Genomic DNA, 14291 nt, shown 5'->3' on the forward strand with positions numbered 1-14291 from the left:
GGTATTTTGGCACCGTTGAAAATTTTGATGTTGCCTGGCCGGGGAATCGAACCCACGACCTACTGCGTGCAAGGCGGGTGTGCATACCATTGCACCACGGTGGCATTAACTGATGATAAGGAGTATGCTTCAGTTAATTACCGAAATTTGGCAGGAAGAGAGCATACCCAACGATTGGAACCTCAGCCTTCTATGTCCCGTACACAAGAAAGGAGATTAGACGGTGTGTACAAACTACAGAGGCATAAGTCTGCTCCCAATCGCATCCAAAGTGCTGTCAAGTGTGCTTTGTGAACGTTTAAAACCCATGGTCAATAACATTATCGGGTCATACCAATGCGGTTTTAGACCTGGTAAATCGACAATTGACCAAATCTTCACACTGCGCCACATACTAGAGAAGACCCACGAAAGACATATCGACACATACCACCTGTTCGTCGACTATAAGGCCACCTTCGACAGCCCAATTCGATCAAAGGTATTTCAAGCCATGACAGAGTTTGGTATCCCTGCAAAACTTATAAGATTATGCAGGATGACATTGGCTAATAGAAGATCAGCTGTTAAAGTAGCAAAGCACCTCTCGGAACCTTTTGAAACAAAACGAGGTTTTAGGCAAGGTGACAGCCTATCGTCTGACCTATTTAACATTCTATTGTAAAAGGTCATACGAGAAGCGAATGTATATACCGATAGAGATAAAAATATCACTACCCAGCAAACCAATCGTACCGGCATCGTAACGAAATCGGACCAAATTCCGACGATACGTCCGATATCTGATCCGTAACGATATCTTAACGAAAGTTGTAGTTGTAGACATAATTTCGGAACGAAATGTCTTAGCGACATCGGATCGATTTCGGTCCGATTTCGTAACGAAATCTGAAGAAAATCCTTGGGAAATTCGGATAGGAACGAAATCGGTACAAAATCTGAACTATTTCCTATCCGAAAAATCGTTTAGAAATCGGAACGAAATCTGAACGACTTTGCTTCCGAAATTGTTCAGACGTGTCGGACATCAGACATTTGGTTTGCTGGGTATATACAGTAAGGATATAATGTTACTGGCCTACGCAGACGATACTGATATAATAGGTCGATCAACTCGATCCGTAACAGCCACATTTGCGAAAATTGAAAAAGAGTCTGCCAAAGTGGGTCTGGCAGTCAACGGTGATAAGACAAAGTTTATGGTATCAACACGCAAGACGTCCAGTAGACTCGGACCAAGGGTTGACGTTCAGAACTAAAATTTTGAGGTAGTAAATCACTTTATTTACCTCGGCACCGCCATAAATAAAACGAACAACATCAGTTTTAAAATCAAAAGAAGAATAATATTAGCCAACAGACGCTACTTTGGTCTAAGTAAACTGTTTAAAAGTAAAACCACCTCTCGTCAAACAAAACTTACACTCTACCAGACACTGATACTATCCGTACTTATCCGATACTATCCGAAGCATGGGTACTTGCGAAAGCAGATGAGGCAGAACTTGGTGTGTTTGAGAGAAAAATTCTTTGAAAGATTTATGGACCAATATGCGTTGACGGTGAATACCGACGTCGTATGAACCACGAGCTATACCAGCCGACCGACATCGATATAGTAAAACGTATCGAACTACAACGATTGCGTTGGCTTGGCCATGTCAGCAGGATGGATAAGGATGCCCCGCCAAAAAAGCATTTGAATACGAGCCACTCAACGGTATACGCCCCAAGGGAAGGCCAAAACTCCGATGGAAAGACCAAGTTGAAGAAGATATCACCAAACATGGCATCCAAAATTGCAAAAGTAAAGTAAAAGATCGGTGCGTTTGGAAATCTGTTCTTAGTTCGGCTTATGGAACAAGACGTTCTGTTTAATATAAAAGCCATCTAACAAACAAATTTAAACAAGTAAAAAAGTATCAGTCGGTTTTGCCGATAGAGATATACCCTCAGCCTGTGTATATAAATACATATGTATTTTGGGAGTTTTAAAAATTTTGGCCGTTAGAACCGACAAAAATGTTGATTAGGATTAAAGATCAAAAGTTTTGCGGAGGAGATATAAAAAGGAAAGGAATTTACACTCTTCGGGCTGTTTGCTCAAGAAGTATGGACTTGTCCCTGAAATAACATTTACTGTCGTAATTGAGGCAGTGAATGAAAGTTGCTTCAACAAAAATCAAAGTGATTCTCAAGGTCGTAAAGTGAACTTATCCGAAATTTTGTGTGGGAGGTACCGGATGGAGTGGACAAATATAGTCCATATTTCAACCTGATCTATATCTGGTACATTTATTAGGATGTGTAAAGTATAGACCAATTCGGCCACTCCCTTCAGGAGTACCGTACGAACAATTTTTCCGAACATTTTTGAACTTTTGTGGGGGAGGTACCTGAAGGAGTGGACCGATATGGCTTATCTTCAAACTCAAACTATGTTTGGACAAAATATTACTAAGGCCATATTTTGGACCGAATCGGCAGATCCGTTCGAGAGTTCTCTTGCGCTCCAACCACATCACACGGTGTCATAGGGGTTTTTTTTGCAACTTTCATGCTATTTTCTCAGGAAGTATGGACTTACCCCTGATGAAACTTGTACCGTCGTATGGAGGGCAGTGAATACAAGTTGCTGAAACAAAAATCAAAGCGATTGGAGAGATGGCCCTAAACTGAACTTTTCCGAAATTTTGTGTGGGATGTATCCGAAGGAGTGAACCTATTGAGACCATATTGGAACCTCATATTACTCTGGTAGAAAGTTTACGCTATACAAAGTATGGCCAAATCGGTCACTCCCTTCAAGAGTTATGGTGCGCACAAACTTTCCGAACATTTTCGAACTTTTGTGGGGGAGGTACCGGAAGGAGTGGACCGATGTAGCTCATCTTCGAACTTAAACTAAGTTTGGGCAAAATATTACGAAAGCCAAAATTTGAACCGAATCGGTTCATCCGTTCGAAAGTTATCGTGCGCTCCAGCCAGCAGGACAGACAGACGGACGGACATGGCTAGATCGACTCAAAATTGTCTGAAACACATTTCGTCCAAACATACTTGGGGTCTAAAACCATTATTTCGATGAGGCACATTTTCATCGTATCAAAGTGTATATACCCTCCTTAGCCTAAAGGCTGAGGGTATAAATATAAAATAAAATATAAAAAACAATATATAACATATAAAATATAGAATAAAATATATAAATTATAAAATATAGTATTTAATTGTAATTATAAATTAAGAGAAATGTGAAATGCCTACAAATCAATTTAAATGTGGACCAGGTGGCAAAAGTTCTTTCCCAGCCTTTTAGGTAGTCGTTGATCGATTGGAAAGCAAGTTCTTGAGTTAATAGTTGTTATTATTAGCGGGGTGTAGCATGGAAAGTTTTTTGAAAATTTCAGTTACTGTGTGAAAAATGTTTCAAATATTTTAGTATTCAATGCAGTTAGATTCCATTACGCAATTTATGAAACAAATAAAAAAAGATAAAGTATCGGTAAAAGATTACTTCTATATTACGTCAAAGTTTTGATTGCAATATGCATTTACCAAATTGTGCTGTTCTCTGCACCAGCAAACAATTTGGAGTAATTGTTTTGTTCGTTTATATAGAAATAATCTTTAAAACTAAAAAACAAAAATATTCACTTTAAATCAACAATTTCAGATCATACACATTGAACACTATTCTCAGGGCAAATGCTTAGAGGGAGTACACATTATTTATACGAACAATTAGAGGGCACAACGTTCATTACTCTTTGGACAACATATCCAATTTCAACCATGCAAACATAGAATCATTTCCCACACCCTAACAATTTTTATGAAAAAATAAACCTTTGAATTCGTAATTAAAATTCTGTAATTCAATTGAACACAATTCAGCATGAGATCTTTTCTCCACCCACATTGTAGTTGGTTGATGAGCATGATAGAGAGATAGAGAAAAAGCAGCACGTAGATTATTAAGAAAATTAGTCTCAGAAATCTGTAAGCAGAAAAGATTTCTTTCTTAATTATGGTGGGCAAATGGAAAAGTTACCTTAAACTAGGTGATCGGCGATGACCATTTTGATAGGCGTGTCCAGGATGTAAATGACCAGCATCGGCACCGGTTAATGATTCCTGAGATGGATGCCTGGGTGCATCCCTTAATTCCAGCATCTATAATATTTCCGTGCATGGGGGAAAGATAATGCAAATATATTAAAAATTTGTTTATAAATTATTCAAAATAGTTGTTGTTTTTTAATAAATAACAATATAGAAAAACAAATTAGAACATATTAAGTAAAACTTTAAAGTGTATGGATTATGATCTAGTAAGAACAATATTGTGGTTTTGTTTGGTTATTGGAGTTTATAATGCAGGATTGTCGGAATAAAGGGGAAGGAGGAATGAAACATTTCAAATATATATTGAATAATATATTAAAAATTAATAATTAACATTTAAACATTTCATTGAAAATAGTACTACTTATTTTGTTTTTGGTTTTAGTTTATAAACTAATGATGATGACATACGATAACTAACCATATATAGAGAACTCCTACATAAAAATTCATAACAAATTTCATTTGCATATGATGACGTCATTTGTATTATGAATTTTTTTCTTTGTTTGCTTAAAAGCATATTCCATTGTTTTTGATTTCTTGTTTTCTAATTTCACAATTTTTTGTAATACAATAAATTTTTATAATATATTTTTTTTCTATTTGGTATATTTGTCCTATATTTAGAACTAAATGTTTTAAAAGAAAAAATAAAACCGAAAAAAATAAATTTTACCGAAAATAAAAATTTGAGAAAAAAACTATATTTTTATTAAAAGAAAATTATATTTGCATAAATCGAAAACTACATTTTTTTATTCCTTTGCATTGAAATGAAAATAAATCACACTATTTGTGATGTGACCTTTTATTTGCATCTACAAATTGTTGGAATATAAGTTTGTACATTTATTATTTGCATTCACACTAATATTTTATAGAGAGTAACAAATTAAGGCATATTTACAGCGAAGCAAAAGCCATACTTACCATAGTTTTTTTTAATTTCATTTAATTTGTAATTTATATAAAAACGAAAAATTAGTGATAAATGTCGAAAACACAATAATTATAAATGATAAATGATTGTGATACTGTTTCTATGTACATTGAGTGTGGTGCAATAATGGGTGGCATGAAGCTATTTGTTTAAATATTTCTTTTGATTGTTGTCTATTAATTTATTGTTTATTACAGAAGTGTATTATTTATAGTTTGTCTTATAGTAATTACCGAGAAGTTCAAAAACACACATTGTGACAACATACATAAATATTACTGAGTGGTAATAAAATACTTTGATTTAGTACTCTTCCTTTAAAAAAGTTCTGAAGAGCCCCGATGTATATTAATTAACCTAGTAAAGTATTGTCGATGCTGAAACGTGAAAAAGGGGTCAAAGTGACAAGTCACCGTAAAAAATGAACCACTTAAATAAAACTTCAAATCTAGAGCTACTGAGGATTCGGCTAATCACCGTAAAATCTATAAACACCTTTAAAATTGATCGCAAATATAGACAGCTTTTAGGATTATGTGCTAATATTTTGAAGAGTAGAAAGAGAATGCAAAAAAAACATATTAAGACCGGCACTTTGATTCAGTTTGCAAGAGGAACGCACCAATATCCGTTTACAGCAAAAGAAATCTTCTTCCCTTTAAACGAATAGATAGAATAATGTCTATGATGAAGCACATAACTTGACTATTAGGGTTATGCCTTTTTTACAACCTCATAACCTTGTATCATAGCGATTTCTAAACGATTTTTCAGATTTTATACCGATTTCGTTCCGATTGCGGAACGAATGTCGGAAAGAAATTTCCTTTCCGAATTTCCCAAGGATTTTCTTCAGATTTCGTTACGAAATCGGACAGAAATCGATCCGATGTCGCTCCGACATTTCGTTCCGAAATTATGTCAACCACTTCATACAACTTTCGTTAAGATATCGTTACGATTTCGGATCAGATATCGGACGTATCGTGCGAATTTTGTTCCGATTTCGTTACGATGTCAGTACGATTGTTTGTTGGGGAGTTTTTACATAAGATTACATAAAATCTTAATTATAAGGTGATTCGGTGAAAACCCTCACGCACAAAATGATTTTTAAATTGAATTGATCAGAATTATGGGCAATTTTTTAAGTCACTGTAATTGAAAATAAACTTTAGAGCCACATGAGATAACCAAACCAATGTTCTTTAATTCTGAGAATCAAAAAATGTCGTAAACGTTTTTTTTTAAGATATGTTTTAACAAAAAAAAACCAAAATATTTTCAAAGTGGTTTGTACGTGACATTTTTCAATATTTGATTTTTTTGTTATTAGTAGGCTTAAGTTTATTCATTCGAGCAACAAAAATAATTTTTGAGAAAAAAAGTTTTTTTCTATTTTTGCCTTATTAAGGCGAAGGTCATTTATAGTGATATTTAATATTTAACCTGTTATATACATTGAAAAATTAGGACTCTACTGAAGTCCCACGCATTCAACCATTATGCTACGTTTCACGGGTGGTTAAGCTGATCTTCAGGCGTATTGGGATGTTGTTATTCTGGCAGACGAAGGCAAAGCTTGGTAACTAGTATATATATCGCATTTCATTAGATAAATGCATATGCGAAATTATGTCAGTTAATTGAAACTCCAAACTTTTCCAATTGTACTGCTTGGTAATCCCTTTTTTCAATGTTCACAAATACTATGGTAAGTTTTATTCCTACGTCATTAGAAATTGCTCTCCTATATCAGAAGATTTTTAATGATCAATTCGACACCTCCAAATAATAGTATGCTAAGTCTAAAAAGTGAGTTTTGCAGGAGAAGCTCTCAAAGTGTGGAAATTTTTTTGAACTTCAGTACTATGCTAAGTCAATATTTGTTTATAACTTCTGTTCGGATTGACCGATCATTACCAAAATTTGACAGAATTAAAGTTAAAGGACGTTCGACACCTCCAAATAATAGTTTGCTAATTCTGAACAGTGAGTTTTGCAGGACAAGCTCTAAAAGTTTGGAAATTTCTTTGACCTTCAGTACTATGCTAAGTAAATATTTGTTTATAACTTCTGTTCGGATTGTCCGATTATTACCAAAATTTGACAGAATTTAAGTTAAAGGACGTTAAATATAAAAATGTAAAGAACTTGAAAACATGCTAAGTCGACTTAGCATACTATTGTTTGGAGGCGTCGAATTATTGTCTATTAAAGTGTTGACAAGTTGATGGTGGCTCAGCACGCTAAGACGCCGGCAACCTTGACACTCAGTTGTCGGATATATTTTTTTCAAAAAAAATGTTTTTTTTATTGATATGTGCGTGAACTTTTTTATATTTCAATTGAATAAACGTTAATTTAGTGATTAATATTGAAAAGTTGATTCAACCGTGCTGCAGGAAATCATTTTTGAGAAAAAATTTCGAAAAGTCATAACCCTATTGGCTATATCGGTTTGATAAACAAATGCAAATATTTAATTTAATTTTTGTCGACAAACCCTAGTGTTACATTATGTCTGAATGTCATAATCCCTAAAAAAAGGAAAAAAATTATCCGGAATGTTCAGACAAGGAAACAGTCTATTGTTTGATCTTTTCTTGCCGGAGAACGTTATCATACACAGAAAAAAATTTATGAAGATGTGATAAACAAATGCAAATATTCAATTCACTTTTTGCCGACAAACCCTAGTGTTACATTAGCTTTGTTCCAGAACTAAAAAGTATTTACAATTTTTAAGACTTTGACACATTTTACCCGAAAACCCGTTCCCGCACACAAAAAAGTTGTAAAACGTTCACTTCTCTTTAAACAAAAATGGCGCTGAATTACGCTCTCTTTAAAAACTTTTTACTCGAGAAATTTGAGCGTGTAAAAAAAGTAACATGGTTGCCGGCGTCTGATTGGCTGGTACGCCGACTTTGACATTTGTTCCAGTTTTTTGACGTATTTTCCATTTTTCCGTTCCCGAACTATTTCAAAAAACTTTTGTGTGAGAACAATTTTTTTACAGTTCTCTCTTTTACGAGTTTTACTATTAAAAAGTACGGGAACGAAGCTATTATGTCTGAAAAAGTTCAGCAAGCAAACAGCCTATTGTTTGATCTTTTTTTGCCGGAGAACTTTATCCTACACAGAGAAAAATTTATGACGATTTGAATTGATGATGATTTACAAACGTGTTTATTTTCAAATCTGTTTCTGATGTGCTGTTTTTGTTCACGCAGTTAATTATTTTACTTAGTTTCGAAATTAAAATTTTGATAGAGCTGTTTGTTGAAAAGTTTTTTTCTGTGCAGATACAAAATTGTGTTGAAATGACACAGCATACATAAAACAGCACACGTAACTCGTTTTCTTAATGAAAAATATTAAAAACAAGTAAGAAAGTATCAGTCAGCTGAGCCGACAGAGATATACCCTCAGCCACGTACCCGAAAAAAAGTTAACACAATACTTCTGTAGGTTTGGGAAAATTTTCCAGGATGGAAAGGGCCGCAAAAAACTACATGTTGCAACAAAATTCAGAATGATCCAGGACGAGTGCATTTTTTCCAAACATTGGGTAGGTGTACCCATAGGAGTGATCCGATGTAGTACATATTCGGACATAATACAAATCTGTAGGAAATATTTTTTTTCTTTATTAGTCTATGGATATTTTCCTTACAGACTATATAATTAAATGTGTTGTACTTACTTTTCTGAATTTAAATATATTACAATTTTACTTTTCAATTTACAAAGTTTGAGCTAAATCGATGTCTCTCTTAAAGGGTTATTTTACACATTGGCCAGTTTAGGTGGTGCCGGTAGGATTTTCTGGACCTTTATGGGTCATTATCTCAGGAAGTATGGACTTTCCCACGAAAAAAAATTACAGCGTCGTAACAGGGGCCGCAAGTGCAACCTGCTGCGTCACAAATTAATAAGATCAGAGAGGAGTTGTTAAACTATACTTTTTCCAAATTTTGTGTGGGAGGTACTCAAATGAGTGGACCGATATAGTCCATATGCCTGAAAGTAATATTACCAATAGCAAAGTTTGGCTCAATTCGGTTAATTCCTCCTAGAGTTATCATGCCCACAATCTTGGCGAAAAATTTAGAACCTTTGTGGGGGAGGTACCGGAAGGAGTGGACCGATATGGTCTATCTTCGAATTTAAACTAAGTTTGGACAAAATATTGAAAGACCCAAAATTTTAACCAAATATGTTGATCCGTTCGAGAGTTATCGTGCACTCCAACTACGACACATGGTATTATATGTATGGGCTGTTTGCAGTTTTCGTGCTGATTTCTGAGGATATATGGACTTGCTCCTGAAAAAAATTATATCGTCGTAATGGGGGTAGTGAATACAAGTGGCTGCAACAAAAATCAAAGCGATTCGAGAGCAGGCCTTAAACTGCACTTAAGGAAAATTTTGTGTGGGAGGTACCCGAAAGAGTGAACCAATAGGGTCCATATTGGAACATCATCTATGTCTGGTAGAAATGTCACGATGTGCAAAGTGTGGACTAATTCGGTTACTCCCTTCAAGAGTTATCGTGCGGACAATTTTTCCGAACATTTTTGAACTTTTGTGGGGGAGGTACCTGAAGGAGTGGACCGATATGGCCCATCTTCGAACTTAAATCAAATCTGGACAAAATATTTCGATACCGAATCGATTGATCCGTTCGAGAGTTATCGTGCGCACCAGCCAGCCAGACAGACAGACAGACGGACGGACATTGCTAGATCGACTCAAAATTGTCTGAAACGGATATCGTACAAACATACTTGGGGTCTAAAACCATTATTTCGATGAGGCACATTTTTGGTCGTATCAAAGTGTAAATACCCTCTTTAGCCTAAAGGTTGAGGGTATAAAAAACTAAATATAAACTAGTAGAACACAAATAATACACCATTTTCAATTGTAATTCAGATAATTTCAAGTGAAATTCGGAAGTTTCAGTTGAAACTCAAAAAATCGGTTCACTTTTTATAAAGCTTCTGTATGCATACTTAGCCGATTCTAAGTGTTTAGTCGATGTACTAAAAACCTAGCCACATTTTTGTAGGCCTTATTTGCATTTTTTAATGGAGGATTCAAACATTTAACAGCAATTGAAGACTATGGTCTGAATTCGCCTTTTGGATCACCTTCTTAAATTGGCCTTGGTTCATATATAAGCTAAAAGTTCAGAATGAGCACTGGCGGAAAATCTTGGCCCGAAAAATTGTAGAAATTTTTCCCACAAAAATAATGGAATATTTAACCCGTAAATATTATCCGACGTCTTAGCGTTCAAAGCCACTACCATTTTTCCGAACTTTAAGACATAATACCATTTATAAAGGAAAAAGCTTTCGATGTTATATCAGTATGTATTGAAAATCAATCACAATAGACAGCCACAGCATATTCCACTCAACTGGACCAACTGCTTAAACAAAGCACTCCTCGTCCCGATAACATATCAGGACAATGGCAAAACATTGCCCACTCCATGCAAACAGCCGCAAAATCAGTACTTGGATACCAGAGACCTCCACCAAGGAATCCATGGTATGACCAGAAAAGTCGTGCTGCTACCGAAGAGAAAAATGCGGCATACAGGGCCACTTTACAATCAGTAGCAACGCGTAACGCACGAGAGAGGTATCGGGAGAAAAGGAGAGAGGAGAAACGTCTTTTCCGCAGGAAAAAGAGAGAGATGGAAAAGCAGGAGTGTGAACAAATCGAGATGTACAGGAGACAGAATGAAGTCCGAAAATTCTACCAAAGAGTGAAACATCAAACAGATGACTTTGGAACTGGCACATCCTCCTAAAGAGACCAGCAAGGTAATCTGGTGCCTAATACAGATAGTGTGCTGTTGGTATCCAATAGTAGCGAAGTCGACAAAGATACCATAGATCCAATCCCAGAAGATGGTATTAAATATCACGCTGATAAGGTGTATGCATCAGCTAGTTAGCTCCATCTGGCAGGAAGAACGCGTACCCGACGATTGGAACCTGAGCATCCTGTGTCCCGTCCATAAGAAAGGAGATAAGACTTTATCCTCCAACTATAGGGGCATAAATCTTTTCCCTATCGACTACAAGATAGTGTCAGGGATATTGTGCGAACGACTAAAGCCCATGGTCAACGAAATAATTGGACCATACCAATTAGGCCTGGCAAGTCCACCATTGGCCAGATATTTACCCTGCGACAAATCCTGGAGAAGACCCAAGAGATGCAGATTGACACCTACCACCTTTTTGTCGATTATAAAGCAGCCTTCGAGAGCCCGCTACGTTCAAAATCATTCCAAGCTATGTCTGAATTTGGTATCCGCGCAAAGCTCATTCGGCTTTATAGAATGACATTAACTGATACTCGATCGTCAGTTAAAATAGGAAAGAACCTCTCCGAAGGGTTTGATACCAAAAGAGGTTTCAGGCAAGGAGACAGACTTTCGTGTGATTTCTTCAACATCCTGCTGGAAAAGGTTATACGAGAGGCTAAAGTGGGTCTGGTGGTAAACGGTGAGAAGACCAAGCTGATGGTGTCGACGCGCAATGCGTCCATTGAGATCGGACCAACTGTTGAAGTGGGTTCCTATAATTTTGAGGTAGTAAAAGACTTCGTATACCTTGGCACCGCCGTAAACACAACAAACGACATCAGTTGTGAAATAAAAAGAAGAATTGTATTGGCCAACATATGCTGCTTTGGCTTAAGTAAGCACTTTACAAACAAAGCCACAACTCGACAAACAAAAAAAAAAACGCTTTACAAAACACTGATACTACCCGTGCTGATGTGTGGTTCAGAAGCCTGGGTACTTGCGCAAGCAGATAACGCAGTGCTTGGCGTGTTTGAGAGAAAATTTTTTCGAAAGATCTACGGACTGATCTGCGTTGGCACGCAGAATTGGCAGGCCAAAGAATAGATGGCGCAAACAAGGGGATGAAGAGATGACAAGGCGGGGTATTCCAAAAAGCGAAGCACTAAACAGAGAGAATTGGAGATCTTTTCTTAGTTCGGTCTATGGATCAAATGTTCTGTAATGGACTAGCTAAGTAAGTAAATGTTCGTCATAACCCAACTTAGGTTTTTATGCAAAGAAAATTTGACCACGCCCACTTTTTTCAATTTTAATATTTTCTACAAAATCTACTGGACTGATTTTCCCGAAATTGTCATTGAATGTACAGGGATGGCCCCGGTGGAAATAGGATGCATATTTTATTGAATTTCGAAGGGGGCGGGGTACTTCCCCTATACTCTATATTTTAAAAAATGCTATATTTGAAATAATTTCGAATGGGATCCTATTGTTTTGTAATCGCTATATTTGCTACACTTAAGAGTGCATCAACTTGCAAATTAATTTTGGGACAACAGTGGTTGCGCCCTCGATCAAGAAAACGATATATTTACAAATATTCTTAAATAGTGAGGTTCAGCGGTCCGCCAACCATGAAAAACTAAAACATATAAGTCTCAATAAGTGGGAGAACTCGTTTTAACCATTGTTTTGGCTTTTAGTATAATTAGATCGCTTTAGGATAAAGACCGGGGACATGGACGATAATAAATCCCAAACGGCATCAGTGGGCGAAAAAATACGACAGTCCGTAAGAGAAAATAAAGGTTACAGACAAAATCTGTTGGTAAATTTAAAATCCTCCTCGGTTTGGCAATGGACCGAAGAAGTGAGGTACAAGATACATATTTTTGAATTGTCAAGCATACGCGGACCGGGGTCGGCTAGTGTATAATAAAAAAATTTAGATTTTAATTAATATGAATAGAAATTGCCACTAAGTGAAACTGTTGTCAAAATCTTAAAGAATCTTAAAAGAATAAAATTGACAGCAAAATTTGAGGACAGTTCCTGTCATTGTGACTTAGTTTTAAACATTTTGAATATAGTAATTAATTTATATTTTTAATTCTTTGTGTTGATATAGTTTTTATTTTTGGACTACTAAATTTGGTTTATATGACTATTAAACTAATTATGTTGTATATCTAATTTTTCTGCACAGTGTGTTCATAATTAATATTAATTGATTTTAGTATATTCTGAAAGCTCTTCTTTTGTAATATAACGTAAAGAAGTACTTTTAAGGTAATTCATGAATTAGATTTATGGTAGAGAAGAGATCCGAAGGGACATGTTTTCAAACAATCTATGGCATTTTGGCACAAAATTGCATTTAAAAATAATTATAGTATAATTACTTAAATCACATTAGGTCATTAATTCTAAATATGCAGCTTGCAAAAAGCAGGAGGTAGTGGATAGTCTTATTTAAGCTACCCATTGTATTTTCATTTTGGAATTTACATTAAGTAAATAAAATTATTTTAAGTAATTTTTTATATCGATGGAAAATTCTAACGAATTTTTCATGAACACACTGTCTTCAATTGAAATATAACCTACATCAAATTGTCAAATTTGTATAGACACTAACTCTAACTGCAAGATAATATTTGTTGTAATTAGCTACTAGTATAAATTTACAACCAAGTATTTGTAATGATATATAATTTCTAATTAAGTGAAAAAAAAAAAAACAGATTGTTGTGATAGTTATTCACTAACACAAATCTGAAAGCTATAGTGAAGTTTATACTAACAACACCTATTATTATTTATATCAGCAATGGGCATCGACACGATCATAAGTGTACGTGTGCTTCTAACGTACACTATAAATAACATCGTGTGCTTTCGTTCAGTTGAGGTATTTATTATTGTTTAACATAATACAAGCGCAATGTTTAGTCTTTACTTGTGGTGGTGCCTATTGCTGATTTTTATATATACAAAAACTATTACCGACTTTTCCTAGTTCTCAAAATTTAACAATAAAATTATAAATACGGCAACGATATTTGGTTTTCGTTTGTCTTAAAACACAAAATTAGGAGACACATATTAAAACCACACACTGAATTAAATAATTGCACACACAAATACATATATATGTATATGAATATAGAGAATTACACACAATTACACACACATTGTACGATTTAGTTGGGAGGAGTATACAAGGAGGACAAGTTACGTGTACATATATACACGTATACATATACATATGTGAATTGTTAAAGGATACATGGTGGAAATGGTTTGAATTGCATTTTTGTTAGTTAAGGTTCCAGCAAAAAGTTCTGTTACTTTTCATTTTTTGGGGAGATATTGGATTTTT

General features: G+C 35.2%; 1 protein-coding gene across 1 annotated transcript in view; it reads right to left on the minus strand.

Moving 5' to 3' along the window:
• cac (calcium voltage-gated channel subunit cacophony) overlaps positions 1 to 14291 on the minus strand; it is a 541297-nt gene that overhangs the window by 29454 nt on the left and 497552 nt on the right. The window contains exon 29 of the mRNA XM_073975285.1: positions 4055 to 4176. Within this exon, the coding sequence (XP_073831386.1) occupies positions 4055 to 4176 (122 nt within the window). The remainder of the gene's footprint in view (positions 1 to 4054; positions 4177 to 14291) is intronic.

This window comes from Musca autumnalis, unplaced genomic scaffold (assembly GCF_047663935.1).
Source record: "Musca autumnalis isolate F117 unplaced genomic scaffold, ASM4766393v1 scaffold_3, whole genome shotgun sequence".
In the NCBI taxonomy this organism is placed as follows: domain Eukaryota; kingdom Metazoa; phylum Arthropoda; class Insecta; order Diptera; family Muscidae; genus Musca; species Musca autumnalis.